Source organism: Chrysoperla carnea, chromosome 2 (assembly GCF_905475395.1).
Source record: "Chrysoperla carnea chromosome 2, inChrCarn1.1, whole genome shotgun sequence".
In the NCBI taxonomy this organism is placed as follows: domain Eukaryota; kingdom Metazoa; phylum Arthropoda; class Insecta; order Neuroptera; family Chrysopidae; genus Chrysoperla; species Chrysoperla carnea.
Window position 1 is genome coordinate 5,493,847 of NC_058338.1, and position 24,583 is coordinate 5,518,429.

At 29.4% G+C, this 24,583-nt stretch overlaps 1 protein-coding gene across 1 annotated transcript in view; it reads left to right on the plus strand.

Moving 5' to 3' along the window:
• Window positions 1–24,583, plus strand: part of LOC123294293 (probable serine/threonine-protein kinase DDB_G0282963) — a 121,747-nt gene that overhangs the window by 95,499 nt on the left and 1,665 nt on the right. The window contains exons 4-6 of the mRNA XM_044875425.1: window positions 15,347–15,511; window positions 19,896–20,419; window positions 23,257–24,572. Of these exons, the coding sequence (XP_044731360.1) occupies window positions 15,347–15,511; window positions 19,896–20,419; window positions 23,257–24,572 (2,005 nt within the window). The remainder of the gene's footprint in view (window positions 1–15,346; window positions 15,512–19,895; window positions 20,420–23,256; window positions 24,573–24,583) is intronic.

Consider the following 24,583-nt stretch of genomic DNA (forward strand, 5'->3'; position numbering starts at 1 on the left):
AGATTGATATCGATTCGAAACTAACGAATCATTTTACTTTACTTTTTACTTTTACTTTATCAATCTCAATTCAGTCATTTTACAACATTAAGAAAACAAACTCAAACCTTTAAAGCAATGTATTTGGGTTGGACAATTTCCTTGGGTTGGACAAGTCAAAAGTATGGCTGACTTTAACAACCTTCCCATACATATATATGGTTTCCATTAGTATGCCTTTTCAAGTAGAAATTTTATATTACATATTATATTCTATGGCGCGGCTTCGTGTTATACATATATGGATAGCATCCATCTCTAGCCAAAGTAATTTCCTAACATCATGGGTTTGCTTTTTTTTATTTTTTTTTTAAATTTATGTTAATGAGTTGTGTGACGGTGAATATGAATAAAATATCAAAAAAATGTCATTTAATTATAAAAGATTCTTTTTAATAAAAATTGAATGTAAATAAGGTGTTTTTTTTTAAATATGAAAACGGGTGTAATTTGTAGATATGAAGTGTTATTTTTGTCGCCCTATTAGCTCAGTTGGTTAAGGCATAACCAATATAGTCTGCGTTGTGCTTAGGGTAGCGGGTTCGATTTCCGCCGTCGCAACAAAATTAATTTAATTAATACTTATGATGAGCTGGTGTAGTGCATGGTATATGCATGAAGGAGGTACACTCAGCCTCTGAAATTGAGAAGTTGGTAAATGAAATTATCAGCGGAAAGGTGGTAAAACATATATATGGTATCACAATGGGCTCTATAGCCGAAATTTCCAGGGGAAGTTGAAGATACCGTTTACCCTGAGCTCCAGGTATCTCGGAGGCCAATGCTAACGCGATATTCGTGTTCAGTCACCCTGAAAACCCCCGAGCGAATTGTGAATTTAGTATATTTACGGTTATTTTAAAATTATTATTAATTTCAAATTTTTCTAACTTTGACTGTTTTCAGTGTTTCGTTTCCGCGATAAGAAGGGTAAAAATTATAAATGAGCTTGTATTCAGTTTATGTGAGCCTTTTTGAATTTAAAAAAAAAAAAAAGTATACACAAGGTATACTCACACAAATGCATTAAAAACGCCTCTCAATTGTTAATTTCATTGTTTTTTTTTTTTAATGTATAAATTAATGGATTATGCTAATTCATGTTTTTTCCACCTCTTTTTGTTATAATACACGTTTTGTACGTGAATAAATGAACGTGAATTTATTCAGTCTACTACATCAATATAAAAAATCTAAATTGGCTTTTGAATATTGATAACTATTAATTTTACATAGAATACGCACATATTAGCATGAAAGTATCGAAAAATATTTTATCAAAATTGTATTTCTGACTTTCCCAGACGTCAAGCAGAACGAACTTTGAAGTAAGCGATTCTTTTCAATGATCCATTAAGATGATTGTAAAAAAAACTTTGGTTTATTGCACGGTACAAACATATAAACCAAATACATACTTTGTAGTCAAATAATGTGTTATTTTTAGCTTTACAATACCACGCAACTACAAAAATATATAATATATTGTGTGCAAGTGTTGCTTATAAATTTGATAATTTACATATCGCTCTTCAATCATCAACTCCTCTAACTATAATCGTCTCTGTTCATCAAATGATGGATTTTCGATGAACTCATAATTAGATTAAAATTTTGTTTTTATATCATCGACAACCTTATATTTTTATGGTATTATTATAAACTACAAGTATGTCTAAATATTTTAGATAGTTTTTCATCACACTCCCTAGATTTTTTGATATAGAAATATCCAATTGAAAAGGATAACCTATTCGCTCCGAGCGTGAATTTCGTTTCCATGACAACGATACACTACTTTAATTATAGAATTAATGGATGCATATATAATTGTGTGGATTGCATTGAAAACTTACATTTAAAATTTAATATTCTTGTTTCACAAATTTAAATAAATAATTACGATAATTAACATTTGAAAAATAATATTTGTACAATTTGATTTCTTATTTTCACAATTTTTAATGCATTAAGTTTAATTAATTAGTGTTTTTCAATCATTTTAATTTGACAGTTTCTATATCATTAACATGTAAATAATTGCAAATTAGTCATAACAGCCCACTTTATCTCCAAAATTTTTCACTTAAAGCGCTGGCATCGATTTTATTATCCCCACCATGACTACGCACACAACGAATATGATTCATTATTTTTTTCAGCCAACTTTGAACGATAAAATAATAATAAAAAGCCCAATGACCTAGGAAATTTTTGTGATTTTTGAAAACTTTGTTAATCAAAAAATTTTTTTATAAAGTTTTTATTGAAATCCCTATAGTATTATTTAATCCTTGCATATCTCCTTCATGTTTTATTATTATAAAAATAACATGTCATTTACTACAACTATACTATACTAGTTTCACGTATTATTTAATTTAAATCAATATTAATATTCAAAGTCACTAATTGTGCGGTTGTTAATTTTGTTTTAAAACATGAACAATAAATGCGATACGAACGATGTGCGATGCTTCTGAAATCTTAATTTATTATGTAAATAGACATCATCATAGAATTGTATTTAATAATAATAATAAATAAATATATACAGAATAATGGAAATATTCATTGTTTTATTATTATGAATTATTACTTTTATTAATGTTGAACTGAATTTCAATTTATTTATTTTATTTTCATTTGTTTTCATTTTTAAGAAAATTTAAATAATATTCTACATCTTAATTAAAAACTTTTTAAAAATTAAATGAATTTGATCGTAATTTATATTTGTTTTTGAAAAAATAAATAAAAATTTAAGTTAAATAGTGAATTTAAAAAACTAAGCTTCATGATTCAGGAAAATTAATCCAAAATACGATTAAGGAGATATGCAAGGATTGAATAATACTAAGGATTTCAATAAAACTTTATAAATACATTTTTTGATTAACAAAGTTTCCAAAAATCACAAAAAAATTCCTAGGTCATAGGGTTTTTTATTATTATTTTAGCGTTCAAAGTTGGCTGAAAAAAATGATGAATCATATAGATTATCCTTTTCAATTGGATATTTCTATATCAAAAAATCTAGAGAGTGTGATAAAAAACTATCTAAAATATTTAAACAATCTTGTAGTTTATAATAATACCATAAAAATATAAGGTTGTTGATGATATAAAAACAAATTTTTAATATTATTTTGACTTCATTGAAGATTCATCATTTGATAAACATAGACGACTGTAGTTAGAGTATTGATGGTTGAAGAGAGATATATATATTATCAAATTTATAAGCATCACTTGCACACAATATATTATATATTTTTGTAGTTGAGTGGTATTTTAAAGCTAAAAATAAGTCATTACTTGACTACCAAGCATGTATTTGATTTATATGTATGTACCGTGCAATAAACCAAAACTTTTTTTACAATATTGTAGATTTACAATCACCTTAAAGTCAGAAAAAATAAAAAATGTCTCAACTTAATTTTGGATCGGAAGTGAAAACTTATTCAGGAACAAAAGCCAACAATATCCAGTGATACAGAAAATTAATTAACTTCAATCGTAAGAAGTCATAATTGTATGTCCTTAGAAATTATTGTGAAACAATAGGATACCTTGTTATGACTCAATTGTGGTCCAAACAAATAAATTCTGGGTTACTTGTAAATGTATATAGATATAGGGACACAGAGGTCATTGAAATATGTCTATTTAAATATACATAAGCTAAACAAAAGTTTAACCACGATTATCAAGGGATTTATACATTTTGTATGATTCTTCGCCAATTAGACCGTCAAATGGTGACACACTTAAATCCCATATTTTCACACTTTTTCTTTGGAGGAAGCTGAAATTTCAGTGTTGACTAAACAAGTGAAATTTACAAAGTTTAAAAAACCTCCGATAAATGCGATTTATTCCTTGTAAACCGATTTTTGGAAACTTAGCTAAAAAATGTTCTCAATCAAGTTGGATTGACCGTTTAGGGGCTACGATGCCACTGAGAAACACAGATAAACACTTTAAACTTATGACAATCCTTCTTAAATCAATATCAAAGTGGTGGTCAAGGACATTAGATGAGAAGAAAAGGATACTTAGAGGGCTATCATTTTTTGGGGCAAATTTTTGGAAATATTTAATTGAAATTGAAATATTTGAGTTGACTTTGTTCTTTTTTTCAAAATGAATTGAACCATGTTTATTTGATCATTCATTTCCATAGTAATTATTTATATGTTAAAATTATACGTCATGCCTTTTCCAAACTGAATCGATTTTGAAGATCATCGCCAATTTTTTCGAATACGAAGCCCTTAAAACATAGCTAAGAACACTCTCCGTTAAATTACCTTTCAAACGAAACCAAAAAAATTAAAATCGGTTCATCCGTTTAGGCGCTACGATGCCACAGACAGACAAACATACAGACATACACGCATAGCGGTCACACGGTTAAAAAATGGTTTGAAATAAAGCATTTCTGTAAGAAGTCATGGCAATTTCCCAAGTTTTAGATGTCAAACGAATCGGTAAATCGAAAGTATAAAAGTGGGTAGATGTCATCCAAGAGTCCACAAAAAAAAATTGAATAAGGTACGTGGCTGGTCAGATAAAATAAAGTTTCTCGAAAATTTAAAAATAATTTTTTACGAAATTTTATCCACGTAGTTCATTCGCCAATTTCTCCTTCGAAGAAGAAGCAAGAAAATGTGTCACTAGAATGTAACACTACCATACGGTCTATACGTATGTAGTATATTGGTATGTTATATCTCATACAATTTCACAGGAATTTCGTTGAACTATTTTAGGTGGTTAAATTTTGTCAATGACTTTTGTGTTTTATTCTATTTTCTATGGAATTGTCATGATATTTCCTGGATAGATATGTCTTATACTTGATACGATAACGTATACAATAAAATGGTGGTACAATGTCCTAAAGGATTTTATCGATACGAGAAAGTACCAGAACTAGGAAAAATGGAGAAAAATTGTTTGCTAAGCTATCATTTAAATGGATAGAAAATTTGAGTAATTTCTGAAACAATAATTCAAAAGAACAAAGTTAACTCAAATATTTCAATTTCAATTCAAATATTTCCAAAAATTTGTCCCAAAAAATGATAGCTCACTAAGTATCCTTTTCATCTCATCTGATGTCCTTGACCATCACTTTGATAATGATTTAAGAAGGAGTGGTATAAGTTTAAAGTGTTTATCTGTGCGTCTGTGAGTTTCTCAGTAGCATCGTAGCCTCTACACTCGATTGAGAACATTTTGTAGCTAAGTTTCCAAAAATCGGTTTACAAGGAATAAATCGCATCGCGTTTTTTAAATTTTGTAAATTTCACTTGTGATAGAAATAGATTGAAACAAATGTTTAATTACTGTTGTCTTGGTAATACGAAAAATAATGTTTCTCTTCTGTCTGTAACATAAAGGAGCTTTTATTAAAGCAACAAAAAAAATCATGAATATTCGCCATTAAGAAAAGCTTGTGAAAAAGAAAATTCAATACAGATGAATGAATAAACTATTTTGTCATATTTTAATAACTTATATTATTTACTAGAGTGATACCCACCCGCTTCGCTCTGCGTTTAAAAGTAAAGATTGATAAAGATTGCTCTCGCTTATTCCCTTTCTATAACACTCGAAATAATAGTAAGGATTATTTTACACAGGTAAAATATATGTATGGTTTTATATTTTTTTTAATTGTATAATATTCGTAATTATTCATTGAATATATTAGAAAAGATGGCCGTGAAATATTTTATACTAACTATTTTTACAGAAATCTATAATTTATGGTAATGTCAAATGACTACTTTTACAGAAATCTGTAATTTTTGGTAATGTCAAATTAATTTTAAAATTTTAAAATATCTTTATAAATTATATCTCATGTGTTATTCTGATATATCAGCTATATTGCTATACAGTTTCATTAAAAACCATTCGTTAGTTTTACCGTGAAAGTGAAACAAACAAACAAACAAACATGCTTACTTTCGCATTTATAATATATAAAGATTATATAAAATATATATTAAAATTCATGTCTCAAATGAAAAACCGTATATTTTATGACATGTATTTAGACACATATTTAAGCGAATTCTTTTTTTTATGCTGTTCATTTTACTTGAATATAATTAGTGATGAAATATTAAACGGACGCGATATCCTTCACTACAAAAATTTTTTTTTAATGAAATATGAAAGAGTGAAACATGAAATATATATATTAAAAACAGTTACTGTAACACGAAAATGTAATTTTTTTTTATATGTAATAATATGTAACGGAGATCTCGTTGAAAAAACAGAACCTATAACCTTTTTGTCAAGCTTTCTGCAATTTCTTTTTCTTTCTCGTCTTAAAATAAACAATTGACTCAGTTAGTTGTTGAAATATTCTGTACAGAAAGAGTTGACTGTGCTTGCATGTTGAATGTGAAAATACCGAAAATTTTCGAAAGTATTTTCTAGAACTTTTCTAGTTTTAATTCCAAAGTTTGTAACGCTTAATAATATTAATCCTAAAATTTTGGTATGGTTGTTCATAAAATTACCTAAAGAGTCCATTTCCCGTTGTCTATCTGTTCGTCTGGAAACACGATAACTCGAAAACGAAAAGAGATATCAAGCTGAACATTTTATAGCATATTCAGAACGTAAAAAAAGTTTAAATGTAATTAAAAAATGTCCCTTATAGAAAATTAAGCAACTTTTGTTTGAAACATTTTTTCGTGAACATCTCTGTTTACCCGCGGGACCGCAAATTAGTTTAGAACAAATATAAAACTTTACCAAGTATATTTTGTTTATATGTATGTGTTTGTTTATTACTATGTACAAGGAAAAAGTGAGAAGACAGACACTCTAATTACTTTGTGTGTAAGCGTGGCTGTCTTTCTTTATTCACACGATTATATATTCCAACTAATTGCAATTTTATTTTCCATCAATAAAATGCCTGACTTGAAACTAAAATCAATCTCTTTCATATGAAGTAATGATTTTGTTTATTTAACTTCAATGATTTTGTATCAATGAATTCATATTTTAAATTCAATTCCATTCTATATTGTAAATACCAATATTTAGCTGTACTGGTTTCAATAATTAAGAAATTGTTTAAAAGTATTTTTACTTTGAGCTTGTAGATTTTTTTTCAGTGTAGAAGATTCGTCCCATCACTAATATCTACATCATCGGACATTACAGACAATGAAAATTATATGATACCCACTATAACGTTTTTTAACGAAACATTAAAAAAACAAACTCTATTCGAATAAAAAATTTATTTTAGTAATTAGTATGATCTATCTCAACGCTATTTTAAATAATTATTTTTTCATATTTTGTACATTTTTTTTTTGTGCATGGTATTAAATAGCATTTCAATTTAGTTTTTATATTTTACTAGCCTGATACCCACCAACTTCGCTGGGTTTAAAAGTAAAGATAAATAAAGATTGCTCTCGCTTATCCCTTTTCTATAACACTCGAAATAATGGTAAGGATTGTTTTACACAGGTAAAATATATGTATGGTTTTCTATTTTTTTTAAATGTATAATAGTCGTAATTATTCATTGAGTATATAAGAAAAGATGGCCGTGAAATATTTTATATTCACTCTTCTTACAGAAATCTGTAATTTATGGTAATGTCAAATGACTACTTTTACAGAAATCTGTAATTTATGATTTTTTTTTATTAATATATCTTTATAAATTATATTTCATGTGTTATTCTGAAGTATGAGCTATATTGCTGTACAGTTTCATTAAAAACCATTCGCTAGTTTTAGCGTGAAAGCGTAACAAACAAGCAAACAAACAAACATGCTTACTTTCGCATTTATAATATATAGAGAATTTATTTTTTCGTCATAGAATAATTCAAAAAAATGAAAATAATTTTTTGTTTTTTTTCCCATTTTTTTGATATTTTATTATTATTATTATTTTTTTTTTTTTAGATATTTCAAAAATTAAATTATTTTTCATATTTTTCTGTATAGATATTTTTTTTTACTCATGTATAGATAGGTAGGTATTCACTGACACAAAAGCGTAGTTATTTATGCTTTCAAATTTGCCTATGTACGCGAAAGGATATGTATGGCTTTGTCATATTGTTTGGTAATATTATTATTTTTGAAAAAGAATGACTGGGTAAATTGATCGTGAACCCATAATGAAATGAAATTTCGATGTGTTTTTTTTGTCTGATCTTTTGAGAATTGATAAGTATCGTTATAAGAAAATTTAAATGTTTTTACCGTGGCCTTAATAAATTATCGAATATATTAAAAAGAATAAGAATAGTTGTCGAAAAGATTGAAAATTGGTTTTATTTTTTTACAACTGCACTTCATTTTCAACCCTTTCGACAATTGTAATCTTCCTACAAACGAAATACTGTACGGTTTCAATGATTTTGATTTGAACATGAGCAACAGTTAGGGAGCATGAGCCGATGTCAGTATGAGTGCCAGGCCCATACTGACTGGTGATATCCACAATACTTCTGGCGAATAGTATTATTCAATACTGTATTGTCACTGATGCTATTAATGGCATACCAGCAACATTTATTAAAATAACAAAATAAGTAAAGCATAATAGAGTGACAAGCAGTGTGACAACAAACATAGCGTTTACACCTATACTTTATAAGATCGTAGCTCAATATTGCATATTGATGAACACACCAAAAATCATAGCGGGAAATAGAAGTAACATTGCGACATGTGACTCAAGATGACCATACTTCCGAATTGAACTTACTATTTACTAATGTAAGTGGCGAAAAAGTTTTTTATATCATACAGTATTGTACATAACGCCATAGTTATGGATCTTACGGCAATATTACATAGAGTATTATCAGATACTTTTTCAGTGTCGGTCCCTATACCATACCAGCATTGTAATAAGCGCCATGAATTTGTTTCCCTGTATCATATTATCAATAATTCTCTTTTAACATATACAACAGACAAGTAAAGTCGCCGAACCACACGATTTTCATTTAATTCGACAATGAAGCTAGGGCCAAAACTTAAAATTTAATAAACTCTAAAATCCTCTTAAAAAGGCAGACAAAAAGAATTATGAAAATTTGACTTCGTTATAAGCACACGGTCTATTAATAATATATTATACAAATTACAAAAGTTGATAAATTAAGTTAGCAAAAAAAAAAATTTCTTTTATGAATATTCCATTCAAAAAGATCCATTAGATGAGATCAAATTACTTTATAACTTAAAATAAGAAGCTATATCGATATCGTGTACTAGAAAATTCCTATTTATTTCACTTTTTGTTTTTAACAAATTTGTTAAACAATTTGTAATTTTCTCTAAACTTTTTAATTTAAAAATTATTTGTTTCACTTTAAAATTTTATTGCCTCTTATCATGTTAGGACAATAAGTTTTTTTGGTTTGGTAAATGGATTAAAAGTCCTATAAATGAATAATGAAAATAAAAACACTTTGATGATAAGAGCATGAAAACTTTCTAATTTTAAGACCCTTCACGCATTTCTACATCATTTTTACTTACATTTAAAAAGATCAAACTTTGATTCTTATTTTTCTTAATATTTTGAAAATGAGATCCAGTGGAGGACCCAAGGGTCCCAAGACCCAATTGACTTATGTTGCTCATTTACGAGCTCGACCTCACTTGATATCGGTTTTTTGAGTTATCGTGTTGACAGTCCGGTTTACAACCGGGAATGGACTAATTAGGTGGTTTTATGAACACCTATACCAAAATTTTGTTCGTAGCATCAATATTTTCAAACGTTACAAACTTGGAACTAAACTTAGTAAGCCTTGATAAATAATATATATACACAGGGTATAATAATAAAATTTTATTTCGAGTACCGTGGTATTTATCTCAATAGTGGGGAGGGAAAGGAAAGTGGAGAGGAATGATCGAAAATTTTCAAATTTATCCAAGTTTAGGACCAAATATAAGGGCGTGATGTTGCGGGCAATAAAAATGCAACACTTATTTTCATCAAATAAATTTGACGGCACTAATAAAAGCCGTTAAAAAGTTATGAACTCTTTTATCGGGGGTTTAACAAATTTCATAAAATTTACTTGATGATACCTCTCATTTATTTCCATGCAACCACGATGTCCGCCAGCAAAGTGCGGCGGGGTACAGCTTGTTTAACATTAAAATAAAAATGAAATGTTATACTTTGTGACTATATTGGAAAGCTTACGGCCATTTTGAGTACTTACATCGCAATAAAAATATTTAAAATAAACAGATACACAAAAGAACAACAGTTAAAACAACCAATTAACGATAAAAAAAACAACAACAATTTTTTAATGCAAAACTTTTTTATTAAGTATTCATCATGACGAAAATTTACGAAAAATTGTATGAATATATGAGAAAAATAAAAATAATTTTTTGCTCTTCTTTTTTTATTAAATATTACACACAAAAAAAAAAGAAGAAATTATACTCCTTGTTAACAACAAGCTTTAAATGTCTTTACATTACACCGACAATAAAAATAATTTATATCATTGTATCAGTAAACGTACAGGAAGTCACAACCAAAATGAAACCCACCCCAACACCCTGTCAACACCAACACCAACACCAACACCAACACCAACACCAACACCCACACCCACACCCACACCCACACCCACACCCACACCCACACCCACACCCACACCCACACCCACACCCACACCCACACCCACACTCAACCCAACCCAACCTAACCCAATCTAACCCAGCCTAACCCAGCCTAACCCAGCCTAAACCAACCTAACCCAGCCTAACCCAGCCTAACCCAACCTAACCCAACCCAACCCAACCCAACCCAACCCAACCCAACCAAAAATTACAAAAATTGTGTTTTTTTAAATTTTTTATGATTTTTTCGATTTTTACAAATTGCAAAAAGTGTAAAAAAAGTTTTTGTTTCCGATTTCGATAAAACTAAGTTTATAAGGTAATTTTGACCCAAAAATTACAAAAATCGTGTTTATTTGACCATTAAATGAGTAATTTTCGAGATATTTTATGAATCTGACTGTAGAGCCAACATTTTCATTCCGTTCAGTCTCTGAAATTATTCCGCATTGAATTTAATTATTCCGAAATTGTCCTTTTCATGCGATTTCAATTACGATTCATTTATGTTTCGGACACACAGTAATAAGTTGGACAAAGACCCAAGATATTTGTTATTCATTTTATTACATCCCTGAACTATAGCGAACAAAACAAAAAAAAAAATTTTGAAAATCGGTCCAGCCGTTTTTGAGTTTTAGCGAGACTAACGCACAGCAATTTATTTATATATATTCAGATCTAAGTCACCAAAACTCATTTATGTTACATTAATTACTTTCTGTATAATTGTTTATGGACCATTCTGTACCTGCCACACGTACATTTACGTACATTAAGTTTGACTAAATAAAAAGGGAAAAAATCATTAATAGAAAATGTTAGGGTATAATAAAAATTATTATGAAGAAAAAAAAAAGCTTAAAAAGTACAAGATAAAAATAAAAAGAAAGAAATGAGAGGATGGTAGCTGTACAAAAGAAAATTTGAACAAATAAATTTTAGGCTATTAAAGGGTATTATTTTATACATACTAAAGTCACATAGTACTTATATAATGGGGCCTGACTCTATATGTATAGTTATTTACAAGATATTTCAATAGATATTCTACAAGATTGTTCAGTAAGATGTTACCACCTACATTACACCTATATTTAAAAGAAAAGCTTTAGGATCAAGATAAAAAACACTTTACTTTATTCAGTTAAATCTTGTGGGTTTTTTTATTTGTAATTTATGCTTTTGATCAAATAATACACCCAGATTGGTGTTAAATTTCTCAACATTGAGTTTGTTAAAATTCATAGCATGAATCAGGCTCGTTCGAATTTTGGACTCCTAACAAGCAAACAAGCCTTATACCAATCAACTTTTACCATTTCTAAAATTCGTTCCATTTTGAGCAAAAAAGTTTAATTTATTTTCTTTAACAAACTTTTTTGGTTCCGTAAAGGGGTAGTTATTGAAAAAACATTAAAAATTCAGCGCATATGACGATTACTGGAGTATTTTACGAGATGTCACCAGAATCATCCTGCGTTGAAGGATATTATCACAGAATTTCGGACAATATCTAAAATATTACTCAACCTATCGTTAAACGAACACGATTTTTGTACTTTTTGGATCAAAAATTACTCGATAAACATGGTTTTATCAAATTCTAAAACAAAACTTTTTTTTCTATTGTGTGTCTATATTTGACCTTTCAATTTTCCTGATGATTTGTTCTCAAAGTTCCAACCAACAAAATTATAGACACTCATTCAGTATAGATAAATACATAAAAATACTTTTTAAGGATTATTTTAATTACAGTTCATAATTCTATAAAAATATCTGTTTTTTATTTATTTTTTGAAGAAAAACAACATTTCTAAGAAACAGTATTTTCTTAATATAGATAGGTAACACACGTATATTATTAACATCTAGTACCTCTTTGAACAAATACGTTCTATTTCTTTGATAGATTATTATACCCTATATACATGAAATAAATCAGAGTATGTTAAGTTTAGTCCCAAGCTTGTAACATTTAGTAAAAATGATCACACAAACAAAATTTTGGTATAGGTGTTTATATAAAATCACCTAATAAACCCATCTCTGTTTGCTCGCCTGTCTACACGATTTAACTCAAAAAAGAAAAGTAATATCAATCAAAAATTTTTGAAGCGTTCTCAAGACGTAAAAAGTGAGTTTAGTTCGAAAATGAGCAACATAGGTCAATTAGGCCATGGGTTCCTTGTAAACAGTAAAAGATAAAACAAAAGTTTAAATATAAAATTTTATTGCTATAAAATCATAAACAACTTTCGTTTGAAACTTTTTTTGTAAATATCTTTGTTTTCCTATGAGAGTCCATATTAGAATGGAGCTTAAATTTCGATTTACTCAAAAATTATGAAAAATAGAGAAAGTTTGAATTTTGTAATTAGCTTCAAATAGTTTGGCAATTTCATAATAAACCGATCCGATAGCATAACTTCGGAATCAAAGGGGTCAATTTCGAAGAGAAATTTTTTTGCTCAAAAAAACCCGTTTCAAAATATGTAGATTCCAAAAAATAGTAACAAATTTCGTAGAAAAATTTTTGAAATTTTTGTGGAAAATGCTTTCATAAATCTTTTGTTTTAAACTTATCTTATTTATAACAGTAATATAAACACTATCTTATATACATGGTATTTCAGCAATTAACTCAGTCAATTATTTATTTTCACTTGTTTAATAAATGCATTAAGTTTTCTTAGAGATACAATTTACATTACTTAATTATTTGCACTAAAAAGTTATCTTCCTTTAATCTTATCTAAGATGTTTTTCTCTTAAAATGCAAATTAATTAATTTTTATCACGATAATTTTCATTTAATTTTTCCTTTAAGGAATTTCGATACCGTAAAAATGAAAAAGATACCAAAACTTTACAATTTTATTTATTAATTAACTTAATTATCTTAACTTAGCCATAAAATTTTTTTTCCAAAAATCTAGTTATTGGGGTAATGTCCTTGTGCAATCTCTTTCGTAAAATCGTAAAATCAACCCGATTTTAGTGCCATGAAAAACTTTTAGGAAATTATGATCTGTAAAAAATATAATAATCGTTGATCTTTTTAAAGATTATATTAAAATTTTTCGGGGTAATTCCAAAATCGCTGCCACTTCTAACAATAAATAACAATTTAAGCCTTAAAAATAATTAACGGTAAATATATTTTTTTACTTTACAAGACAAGTAGTACATAATACAAAATAATAAATGTTTTTTAAACTGTAATTAATAATTACATTATTATGGGACATTAAATTAAAAATGTCATTTTTATTATATGCTCTATACATCTATTTTTATTTTAGATGTGTTTTTTATGTAGTTTTTTAATTTTTATTATATGGGAATTATTAAAAATAATAATAATTTTTTAATTGATTTTAATTTGTCATAAATATTGTTAGCTTATGAAAGTTTTTTTTATTTATTTATTATTACATTCACAAAATGTAATGTTTTTTTAAAGATTGAAATACTCATTTACAATATGTACAAACGAAGTGAAATGAATCCCGGCAGCGTTCCTTTTTACTGAATGAAATTTTCATGTAAAAGTAAAGTTTTTATATAGAAAAGTAAGTTTAAGCATCAGGTGAGTACAGGTGAGAATATAAATGCCAGCGTTGCTGGATACTCTAATTCTGCACAAAAATTTTTGGTTTCCTGTCAATTTCCGAAGCCCTACGTGAATTATTTCTGTGCGGCATTTATGTAGTTCGCTTCGAAGACTTATGCAAAGTATCCAGCAACACCTTACATATTTGCTGGTGCAGGAATGAGACACCAAGGGGTGTCACATTCAAATTCTCAACAGTACTCATCTGTACCGCGCAAAACTAACACCATGGTGCTTAATCTTACTTTTGCATATAAAAGCATCTTTTTCAACATGATTCCATAGCATCGAAGTGCTCAACTTATTCAGGCTTCAAGCAATATTGGCCTGGTTGTTATTTCCTCTATGAATTGTCATTCGTGACCCCCCTACTACAATAATATAGCTCATACATTGGAATAACACATGAACTATAATTTATAAAGATTTGTATATGAAGAAATTTAGTCTGATATTTCACTGCACCATCTATGAGCATCAAATGGTAAACAATATACAATTCATGGCCATCTGTTCTAATATAATCAATGAATTATGATTATTTTACGTTTAAAAACAATTTAAAACTGTTCATATATATTACCTGTCTAAAACAATCCCTATCCCGTATTCCGAGTGTTATGGAAGAGGGATAAGTGCGAGCAAGATAGGTGAAGAATTTAACGTGGTGATCTTTATCAGTCTTTACTTTTAAACTCAACGAAGCGGGCGTGTATCAAGCTAGTCAATAATAATACAGACCACCCACTATCTTATCATATAGCAGTAAACAACATAATTTTTATCAGAAAAATGTTTTTCAAATGATTCATCATCAATATAATATAATTTTTCATATAGTACTCGAATTTCCAATTATTATATGATGAGATAGATATATTAGAAAATGTAATTATATTTTTTCTGTGCGAATAAAACCATGTAATAATAATTAAATTTTCCTTACACGAAGACTAGATAAAATGTTGAAAGTAATTAAACTGCGATGTTGATTTTTTTTAATTTTTTTTTCTACAGATTCTGATGGTGGTGCACATTCAGAGGATGAGACAATGCAATGTATTTCATCAACAAATAATGTTAACTTCGATCAATCAGATATGACAAGAGAGATTTCAAAGACTGATCAAAGCCAACAAACAACTCCTACAACGCCTACGTCTACATCACCACTTACCGAAGGTCAGTTATTAAAATTTATCTTGAAATTATCAAATCTTATCAAATAATAAATTTAAAAAATTTAATTAGAACAGCACATCACTTCTATATACAAGTCTAGAAAGTTCGACATCGTTGTGTAGTTAACCAATCAAAAAATTACTAAAATAAAAGTTGCAGAGTTTGATGGAGGACATCCTGTTCTGACATCAAATTTAGACCTAGTTCTTTGGGAACAAAACCATTTTGATCTAAGCATTCCCGTTGTCCCCATGACTATAATTTTAAACATATAAAATAAAAAATAAAAATATAAAAATCTCAACGAAATTAAAATCATCTGTGGTTGGTTGCAATTTTCTCTAGTAGACAAAAAACAAAATGTCATTATTCACCCACGTAAAAATATTATAAATACACCCACATCGAAAATCCCGATAGAAAATTATATATGTACTAACTTGATACCCGCCGCTTCACTGGGGGTAAAAGTACAAACCAACGCTTTATAGCCTCCACCTCTCTTGATCTCACTTATAAGGATTTTGATCCCTTCCATAACAATTGAACGGATTGTTTTACGCAGCTCAAAGATATGCACAATTTTCAATTTTTTAAATTGTAAGATAGTCATAATTCATTGAGTATATCAGAAAAGGTGGTCATGAATTGTTTGGCATTTACTATTTTAAATTTTTACACAAATAAAATTGTATTTTCTTAATATATCTTTATAAATTATTGCTCATGTGTTATTCTGATATATGAGTTATATTGCTGTACAGTTTCATTAAAAACCATTCGCTAGTTTTTGCGTGAAGGCGTAACAAACAAACAAACATCCTTACTTTCACATTTGTAATATATAAGGAATAAATCTGACCTTTACAAAAGAATTCGATATTTTCTTAGAACATATATTATCACTAAGTAAGTCAGCATCATATCCTTAGGAGAATTCTTTGTGTAAATTCGTGGTGGAAGAAAATTCTCCGAAGATAAAATATCATATATTATTATTCTAACATCTGTTACAAATGAAAAATAGTGCGTGGTTTCTTTCCAAGTGCTTATGGTAAAAACTATTACTATTGAATTTACTTTACTAAACCGAAATAAAATGTGAAAAATGTATAGAATTTCCAATTTAAAATATTCAGAAAAACTTTTTACAAGAAAAACTATCGGAAACTGTATTTTCTGTTAAACAGAGACATTTTCACAAAACAAGTATGTCAATCTCAATAGACGAATTCGGATACTTTCTGAATTTTTACCCATGATGCGTTATAAGATATACTAGAAAACGGGAACAAAATATATGGTCTGAGATATGATACTAACACAATATCTGACTAGAAAATGTATATGTTTCTTTTTAGCAGAACTTCCAGTAAGCGGAAGTCTCGTTCGTTCACAAATTCAAGGTATCAAGATGCCACAAATGTTTTACAACTACCGTAAGGGGGTTAAGTGGTGAAGTTGACACAAACGCATGAGTTGTTTGTATGAAAATAATATACGGTCTAACAATATTTCAAATATTGTTGTTTTGAAATGCAACATAGTTTTAAACAATCTTTTTTTGATTGGTTCTACCACTTATAAATATTATAACAAAATAGTGATGAGATTGTCACAACTACATGAGCGGGTAAACAAAATAAAATGTTTAAACGTGCTAATAGGTTTATTTAAGAATAAATGAGATTTCTTCAAGACGGATTTGAACCAACATCCTAAATGAACAGCTGCGCTATCGATGCTTGGCACATATATACCAAAAAATATGGTAAATCTTATAAAAATGATCAATAAGTTTATTTCAAACTTTTTGTAAGTTAGTAACAACAATCTTCATTAAGTTGGCTCAATCACATATGGACTAGACATGATAGATATGCGATCATCATAACCAAATCCTCTATTTAAATCAAACGCAAAAAAATATGCGTTCTGGGTAAAACCATTTATAAAATGACCAAAATCGACTTTGACTACTAACATGGTACATCTCATTTTCAAACAAAAATGCATGAATGAATAAACTAAATTAAACTAGCATCATCAATTCTTGTATTCTTTAGAATTACATTTTCTTGACTTGACTAAATGCATCAAGTTTAACCTACTGTATACCCACCTATACCTATCTACCTACTTGAAAAGAAAATTACTTTAATTTTCTTCATATATAAATATGTTTTTCATGTGAAACAGTTAAGTATTGTGCATAACTTTATCTGAACTCAGATGAGAGAAAGAGTTAGTAAATTTGTGTATATTCTATTTTTGGGATGGATAATCAGATTTAAACAACTTGATACTAACAAATAATATAAGTTTTAAATAAGATCTTAACTCTTTGATACAAAATTCATTTTACGTTAGTCTGTTGACATACTTTCGTCGCTCGTTTTACCGCATTTCCTAAATGACGTATGGAAATGAAAAACATTTCTTGAATTCTATTCAATAATATTGTTTTTACGCTCTAGAAAATAGAAACAAATAAACGTTTAGGAAATTTCCATGGTTAAGTTTTAGAAACTTGGCACATATTCTATTTTTCTTCAAAATAACTTTACCCTATTCTTATTGTGAATATACACAAGTGCTTTCAAAATTACTCTTTGTACGTAACTCTTTTTATACCATGTAAATATGTAATATATTATGGTATACTAAGTTTAGTTCCAAGTTTGTAACGCATAAAAATAATGATGCTACGAACAAAATTTTTTATATAGGTGTTCATAAAATCACATAATCAGTCCATTACCGGTTGTCTGTCTGTCCGTCTAACCGTCTGTGTACACGATAACTCAAAAACGAAAAGAGGGATCAAGCTGAAATTTTATTTTTATAACGTGCTTAGGACCAACATAGGTCAATTGTGTCTTGGGCCCGGCCCGTAAGATCCATCTTGTAAACCGTTAGAGACAGAACAAAAGTTTAAGTGTAAAAAATGTTCCTTATATAAAAAATAAACAACTTTTGTTTGAAACATTTTTTTGTAAACATCACTTTTTACTCACAAGGGCGCAACTTAGGTGTACATTTTATAGTATGTATTAGAATGTGGGATTTTTTAATTACGTGACGTCAAAAAACAAACGATGTCTATACGTGGTTTTTCAACAAATAACTCAGTCAATTGATTAATTTTCACTTGTTGTACAAAATTCTTGGGATTTATATTAGGGGAAAGTGTTACGAAATGATCCTTTAATGAACCATTAAAGCCATCTATTAAATTCATCAATAGTTGGCTTCCATGTGATTAAAATAATGGTCGAACAAACACTTATAGCGATATAAAAGCTATTTGATGTTTCGCATTTTAACGTAAAGTTTCTTTTTTTTGTTTTAGTTCTCGCTGGCTAGTTGCTTTACTCTTGACTTCTGTTAAATTTTAATATTATTATAGCACATTTTGAGAGGCGTTTATTGAACTTTTTTATGACGATATTCAAATATGCCGTTAGGAGTAAAATGATCCCCAATATATTGATTAAAATGATCCCTATTTTGTGTGTAAAAATTATAATAGGTAAAATGATAGCTCATCATGTGAAGGGTCTTGAATGTGCTGACATCTATCAATAAAATATTTCCAAAGAAATTTCGACCACACGCTTTTTTACGATAAAATAAATTTTTTCTTAATACTCTATTTCTATTTTTTAACTTTTAGAAATTATTTTCCTACTTTTTTTACTTTTTCTACTTTTAGTTCAACTAGTTACAAAAGTTTCGTTTTTTTGTAGTTTTCTTTATATTAAAGTCGAAACCTTGTTATTTAGACAGACACAATTTTTATTCTAAAAACAGCCGTTATTCTAAAGAGTATATATGAATGAACACAAGTTACAAATGGTAAAAAGTCAAGAAATATAGAAAATATTTATCACTTTTCATGTATAGATACACTCAAATTCAGAAAAAAGATGCCGATTTAAAAAAAAAAAGGTGTATTTTACTTCTTCGCGGTAATAACAAACATAATAATTTGTAAATAATGGAAACAAATAATACATACTCCAGTTAAATCTATCTAATGTGTTCATAGATTCACTTAATCTACCATCTATCTATCCTTGTCTATTGTGAGTGACATTTCGTTCATCGGTTATGATTGGTTAATTACAAAACGAGATATTTAGGTGTATAAATCAAATGAATGAAGTTTTACAAAAAAGAAAAGGGGGCCTTGATCCTTATCTGCCCAGGGCTTCCAAAAGGTTAAAGTCGACACTTTAACCGGATTAACTTTTCTAATTCTAGACAGATCTAATATTATAAAATTTTGCTGTATTAGACCTTGATTCAAATCTTTTTGAATTGGACTATACACAAAATATTATGTATATTGTATTGATATGGTACTCTTTTTTATTTTTAGATATTATTTCACAAGGAGCACCTCAACGATATATTCTGGAAACAATTACCATGACAACAGTAACAGAGCAAAGAATCATGCGCGAAGCAGCTGATGGTGCTGGCAGTGGGAGTCAGAGTAGCGGTAGTGGTGATGATGCTAATACAAAGAGTGATGGTGACAATAATGAAAATGACCATAAACTTACAACTACAAATACCATAGACAATGATCATCAACATCGTCAGCAGCATCATGAAGCTAGTAGTAATACAACTAGTATCGTTGCTGATCATCATCAACTATCATCAGCATCATCCACCAACACCACAACAACACAAGTACGTAGTACACCAGCGAATGTACCACCATCTGGTGGTGGTGGTGGTGGTGGTAGTGGCTCACCTATCAGTGGTATATTAAAAGGTGGACGTCTTTGGAATAAACAACAGCAACAGCAGCAGGCTACTCAACAGCAAACATCGGCGACAGAAAATGTGAAAACATCATCATCAATTGAAAATAGAGAAAGACCACAGGTGACTGTATGTTGATTATGTAATATTTCATCACTCACTTTTGCCATTTTTTGACAATAGGACCATATGACGTCACTTCACAGATTAAAAAAAAATGTAAAATAACATTTTATAAATAAGTTTTTTGATGATTGATTACCTTCATCTTTCGGGGGAAATGTGTTTTTCATACGAAGATAAATCAGCTATTTTTTCATAGGGAGAAATTATTGCATATACTAGCTTGATATCCGCCCGCCTCACTGGGCTAAAAAGTAAAAACCACTGCTTTATAGCCTCCAACGCTCTTGATCTCATTTATTCCCCTTCCATAACACTCGAAGGGATTGTTTAACACAGCTATAAATATATGCACAATTTTCAATTGTTTTAAGTGTAAAACAGTCATAGTTCATTGAGTATTTCAGAATAGATGGCCATGAATTATTTTACAGAAATCTTTGATTTATGGTTCAAAATGATGATCATAGATGGAGTAGTAAAATGTCTTTTAAACTTATTTTTGTAAATTATAGCTCATGTGCTATTCTGATGTATGAGCTATATTATTGTACAGTTTCATTCCAATCCATTCGCTAGTTTTTGCGTGAAAGCCTAACAAACAAACAAACAAACATCCTTACTTTCACATTTATAATATATAGGGATATACAATCTATTGATTTATATGTCCAACCATATAATTATAGTAATAAATTAGTGGGTCGTTTCTATGGTAACTGCTTGAAATAAAACTCATACACAAAGCGAATACGTAAGAATAAAAAATGAAGATAATTTATAATGATAAGAAATATCTAGATTTGTGTATATTCAACCGATAAATACCCCTAAAAACTGTCTCATTTTATGTGAAGATACATAAAACTTTCCAATATTAAATGTGCAGGTCCTTTTACACAAATTATAATTTCGAAACTTGAATACAAAAAATTTCAACGAACTTTATTTACACAGAAGTTGCTAAAACTGAAACCATTAATTCCAAATAAATATACTCTCTCATTCAACCTTCTTGGTACTCACATTGTGGTAGCTTTTTAGTACACATCGCAAAGAAAGAATGAAATTTCCAATTCTCTTTTATCACATTTTCCTAGATTTTAAAGGGTAGTGTTTATTGTACATATTACATACTTTTATTATATCAATAACTAGCTGTGAACTACCCGCTTTGCTGGGCAACATCCCCACTTGCACCCCTCCCTCCACATTTCCTTGCGTGGGATAACAGTTTTGTAATGTACACGTCATGCTCTTTTATTTGATACCCCACTCAGGTATATTTGTAAATATTCGATAATTCCTTCCCACTTTCTCGCTACACCTTTCTACCCTCCGAAGGTTAAAAGTAGATAAAAACAATAGATCTTTGAAGCTGGTTGTATATCGTGTCAATATTTGAGCTTAATCGATGCACAACTTTTTTAGTTTTTGAAGCATATCCCTTTCAACCCTTATTTCAACCCCTTACTCTAATATAATATGGATGTATTATACATAAAAACCTTCCTCTTGAATCTCTATCTATTAAAAAAAACCGCATCAAAATCCGTTGCGTAGTTTCAAAGATTTAAGCATACAAAGGACATAGGGACATAGGGACAGAGAAAGCGACTTTGTTTTATACTATGTATTGATATTATATGTACAAGGTGATTAAATTGGCTTGATACATTTTTAATTTGTAATAAATATACAGGGTGTCCTATAATTCACTGCAGACCTCTTCGCTTCCTGAATAAACTGAGAAAAAAAAGAAGAAAATGCTCTTTACCAAATTTGGATCTGAGGCTTTATTAACGAGATTGACCCAATTGACCTATGTTGCTCATTTACGAACTAGACCTCACTTTTTACGTCCTAAGCACGCTGTAAAAATTTCAGCTTGATATCTCTTTTTGTTTTTGAGTAATCGTGATGACAACAGACAACCGGAAATGGACTAATTAGATGATTTTATGAACACCTATACAAAAATTTTGTTTATAGTATCATTATTTTTAAGCATTACAAACTTGGGACTAAACTTAGTATACCTTGATATATTTCATATAGATGGTATAATAACTCTTTATTCTGATCATCCTTTATAAACATCGCTCGGCTCGCCTACGTTATTTTAATCATATGAATTTCTATGAAAGCTAAAGGACATTATTTATTTAGTATAACGAATGTGGTTTTCAATTTTGTAATCTTTGTTTGCCAATGAGATATTAAAACAAATAAATTACAGAAAATTGTATACGATGAAATGTTTACTTGTAACGTTTGTGTGTGGATTAATATAAATGATTTCGTTTGATCTATTCTACAAATCTCGTGGGTATATCAATATTAACGTACAATTCGACCTAGAAAACATCTCTTTTCTCACAACAAAAAGTTTTCAAACTGTCTTTGCCTAATAATACAGGAGGCTGAGGTTGAAAAGTGTACGATTTTGAAAATAACGCAAAACAAAACCTCATAAAAATTTTCAACATTTTGTACATTTAAACTTTTGTTCTATCTCTAACGGCTTACAAGAAGGGATCCTGCGGATCCAAGACCCAATTGACCTATGTTGCTCATTTACGAACTAGACCTCACTTTTTACGTCCTAAGCACGCTATAAAAATTTCATCTTGACGTCTCTTTTCGTTTTTGAGTAATCGTGATGACAGACGGACAGACAGACAACCGGAAATGGACTAATTAGGTGATTTTTATGAACATCTATACCAAAATTTTGTTGGTAGCATCAATATTTTTAAGCATTACAAACTTGGGACAAATCTTCGTATACCTTGGTATATTTCATATACATGGTATAATAAAGAATTTATTTTCTGTTGTAGGTGATTGAAACTACATTCAGTGCAGACAGTGACGAAGTCACAAACAAGCGATCAGTACGATTTTGTGACTCCGATGATGAGAAACGAAATAGTGATGAAGATGATGATGATGACTATCATGAACGGGAAGAGCATATGCATCTAGACCCTGGTGGTGATGAGAATTTGGATAATCAAAAAACTAACGAGACTGATAATTGCAATAATTCAATATCACCAGATGGCACCGAAATGATGTTAACATTTAAATTAGGAAACCATTTATTTATATCCAATAATAGTCTACGGCCAAATTCGGCTGTTCGACAACTCTTTCCCTGTGCAAATCCATTAACACCGAACGATAAAATTGATTCGGAATCTGGTCAACAATATTTAATAACATCTGAATCATTACGAGCATTCGAAGAAACAAAACGTACAAAACTACCCCAATTATTAACGAGCTGTGAAACAAACGATGATTCTACAATACGAAAAACAATTGAACGAAACACTTTACGACGATCGTTAATACGTTATGAACCACGCACCAAGAAAACACCAAAAACCGATAATTCGCTAGTTGAACGAATTAAACAATTAACCTGTGATGTTGATGATAACCCCATGTTAGATTCGGAACAACAGCAAAATAATGAAGCAGACGATTCAATGGCAACTGTGATACGAACAAGTCCACCTGGTGAGGAGGCAAGAAAATCACCAGAAATTAATACAATAAATAATAAAAATAATTTGGATAAAAATAGTTTTTCACCGTCTTCATCATCGACAACAAGCTCGAACTCATCGATGTCTTCCACTTATAAAAAAATTACTGATTTATTTGCTAAGAAACATGAGAAAGCAACTCATGTACAAGCAGAGACTCAAACTCAATCGTCTGACTTAAATACGCGGCCAAATAATATGCATTCAGCAGCTCCTGATCTTGGTAACGGCAAGATACCAAACTCAGATTTTATTGAATCACAATGTGCTGTCTCCAAATATAACGTGACACATGAGGCACGTAAACAATTTTTATCAACTTTAGCGCCGTTAGCAGCTTGTGTTGGAGGAGGAACAACTCATGAAGAATATTACTATCAACTGTCAACACAAGCTGGTGAACGTATTTCAATGGCAAGTACTGTTGGAACGGAGTATAGTTTGGAGGATATTGACGCAGTATTACAAACAGAAAATAACGATGAATTGAAAAGAGTTGCGCCTGATGTGTTGGTTGGAACTCCATCTGCATCTGAATCTGGTGACGAATTGGCAATGTTTGTTCAGCAAGATGCTAGTCGAATTGAACGTATTAAAAAACGGTAAGTTGCTT